Source organism: Nicotiana tomentosiformis, chromosome 12 (genome assembly GCF_000390325.3).
Source record: "Nicotiana tomentosiformis chromosome 12, ASM39032v3, whole genome shotgun sequence".
Classification (NCBI taxonomy): domain Eukaryota; kingdom Viridiplantae; phylum Streptophyta; class Magnoliopsida; order Solanales; family Solanaceae; genus Nicotiana; species Nicotiana tomentosiformis.
The window spans coordinates 126,910,523-126,912,611 of NC_090823.1; the positions used below are offsets into that span (position 1 = coordinate 126,910,523).

General features: G+C 32.9%; 1 protein-coding gene across 1 annotated transcript; it reads right to left on the minus strand.

Annotated features, from left to right (window-relative positions):
- Window positions 1-241: 241 nt before the first annotated feature.
- On the minus strand, window positions 242-1,588 carry LOC104104372 (pelargonidin 3-O-(6-caffeoylglucoside) 5-O-(6-O-malonylglucoside) 4'''-malonyltransferase-like). Its single transcript, XM_009612438.3, has one exon. It carries the CDS (start codon window positions 1,586-1,588, stop codon window positions 242-244), a length of 1,347 nt encoding a protein of 448 aa, XP_009610733.1.
- Window positions 1,589-2,089: the final 501 nt, after the last annotated feature.

The following is a 2,089-nucleotide window of genomic DNA, read 5'->3' on the forward strand; positions in this document are numbered from 1 at the left end:
TATTTTGATTCCAATGCTTGAATATCTCATATATTGTTCTCTTTTTCGATTCTTTGATAAGTAATTTTCGCGTATTGAGATTAAAGATGACAAAAAAATAACATTGAGATCTAAAGAAAACTAAAATTAATGAGATTAGAGGAAGAAAATCACTCATTGAAAAAACATACTCTGTTTCAAACTGGATAAGATGATAAAAAAAATAACATTCAGAACTAAAGAAAACTCTTAGAAAAACTAATTAAAACTTAGTGAAAGTCTTGATATCATGGTCACATTCAAATAAGTGCATGTAAGATTCCTTCAAGTCCACTTGCACACAAATACTTCCACATTCTGTATCATACATCCAACAAGTATGATAATCTCGCAATCCGAAATGCATCAAACTCGGCTTTCCCCAACCAAAATCAGCTTCGTGTATAGGAAACTTACACAAACTCGAAATTATGCATTTATCAACTTCATCATTGCCAGTACCCCATTTTTGTGATAAAAAATAATCTTTATATGAATTCGCCACGGCCACGACAATGTCATCAGCTGAATTTTTAGCACAAGCAGCAATAGTTTTATGCACTGAATTCCTAATCAACGTTACAAAATCATGCAACTCCATCTTATTCTCCCTCGGTACAAATAGTATAGGAGCATCAATTACAAAATTCCCAAACGCGTTCTCTTTTAGAGGTAACGAAATTTTACCGCGCAAATTCACTGGGAAATACACTAAAGAAGGCCTTAAATATCCATGTTTTACTTCAGAAACACGAATTAATGCCCTCCATAAAATTGCTGTAATTATCTCAACTCTTGAAGGTTTAAAACTCAATTCTCCTGAATCCATAGCACTTGTTAAATTTTCTCTGAGCCCTGACATAGTAATTTCATCAATAAAAAACCTTTTACCAACGAATTTTTCATCCAAATTTTTCGGATAAATACGAGGTGGGAAAATACTCGATAAATCTCTTGCTGGGAAAATATCACCAAAATTAAAGCTTAGGAAATTAATTTCCTCAGCTGGAATTCCAAATTTACACACTTTAGCCCACTCATAAACAAATTTAAAATTACTATATCCGTCCATTACAGGATGTGATGCACTAACAGATAGTGCTAAACCACCACATTGGAATTCTGTTACTTGTGCAACAACAAGTGAAGTGATGTCAAAATCAGTGTCACTCAAATCTTTGATACCTTTTGGAATTAAAAACAGGGCGAGATTAAGATCCCTTTTTACCTGATTGATGAAATCGTCGAATTGACAACTGACCTTGGCTTTAGTAAACGTAACGCCCTGATCTAGGCAATTTATTGAGAGTTGATCTTTTGATAACCTTCCGGCTGCAGGGTAAACATGAGTTAAAATCCTGGACAGGGATTGTTCGAGTTTTTCATCGAACTTGTCATATTCGATGATGGACTTGTTGTCACGAGGATAGAAAAGTACATGAGGCATATGTTCCCTTTCAGCTAATTGATCAAAGAACGATAACTTGTAATTTTGAAGATGTTTTGGAGTTGGTGTAGATGGTTTTATGAGTTTTGTGGAAATGATTTCAACTTGTAGGCCAAATTCCATGTTTAATTGAATTTGGTAAATGGAAGAAAAGAAGAGTGAAGGAGGCTCAAAATGATATATTTCAGTAGCTTATGCCATAACTTTATATAGGGAAAATTCCAGGTTGGTCAAATAAGAATTAATATCTTGACAAAATTATGTAATCAGGATCTTGGATTTCCTATAATATAGGCATATGCATACTAATTAATTTTGTTATTACTATGATATATGTAGTTTTTAACATTTGGTTCCAAAAATTTAGATTTGAATTTGAAAGTAGTCCAAAATAAGCCTTTTAACTAAGGAAAAATTGCAAATGATATAAATAAACTTCTGTAATAGGACATCAGCAGTTTGATGAGTTTCTATAATATATTCTAGGGACCACCTGGTATGTAGATTCTGTATCAGAATAGTAATCCTCTATGTTTGGTATGTTTTTAATTTTCAAGAATGCAAAATCACACCAAAAACAAGGTTGGATTTTGGTATTTATGGCATGGCAAAGTTACGGTATGT

Excerpts from the sequence above, each read along its gene's own strand:
- LOC104104372 (XM_009612438.3), bottom strand. The coding sequence starts at position 1,588 with ATGGAATTTGGCCTACAAGTTGAAATCATTTCCACAAAACTCATAAAA.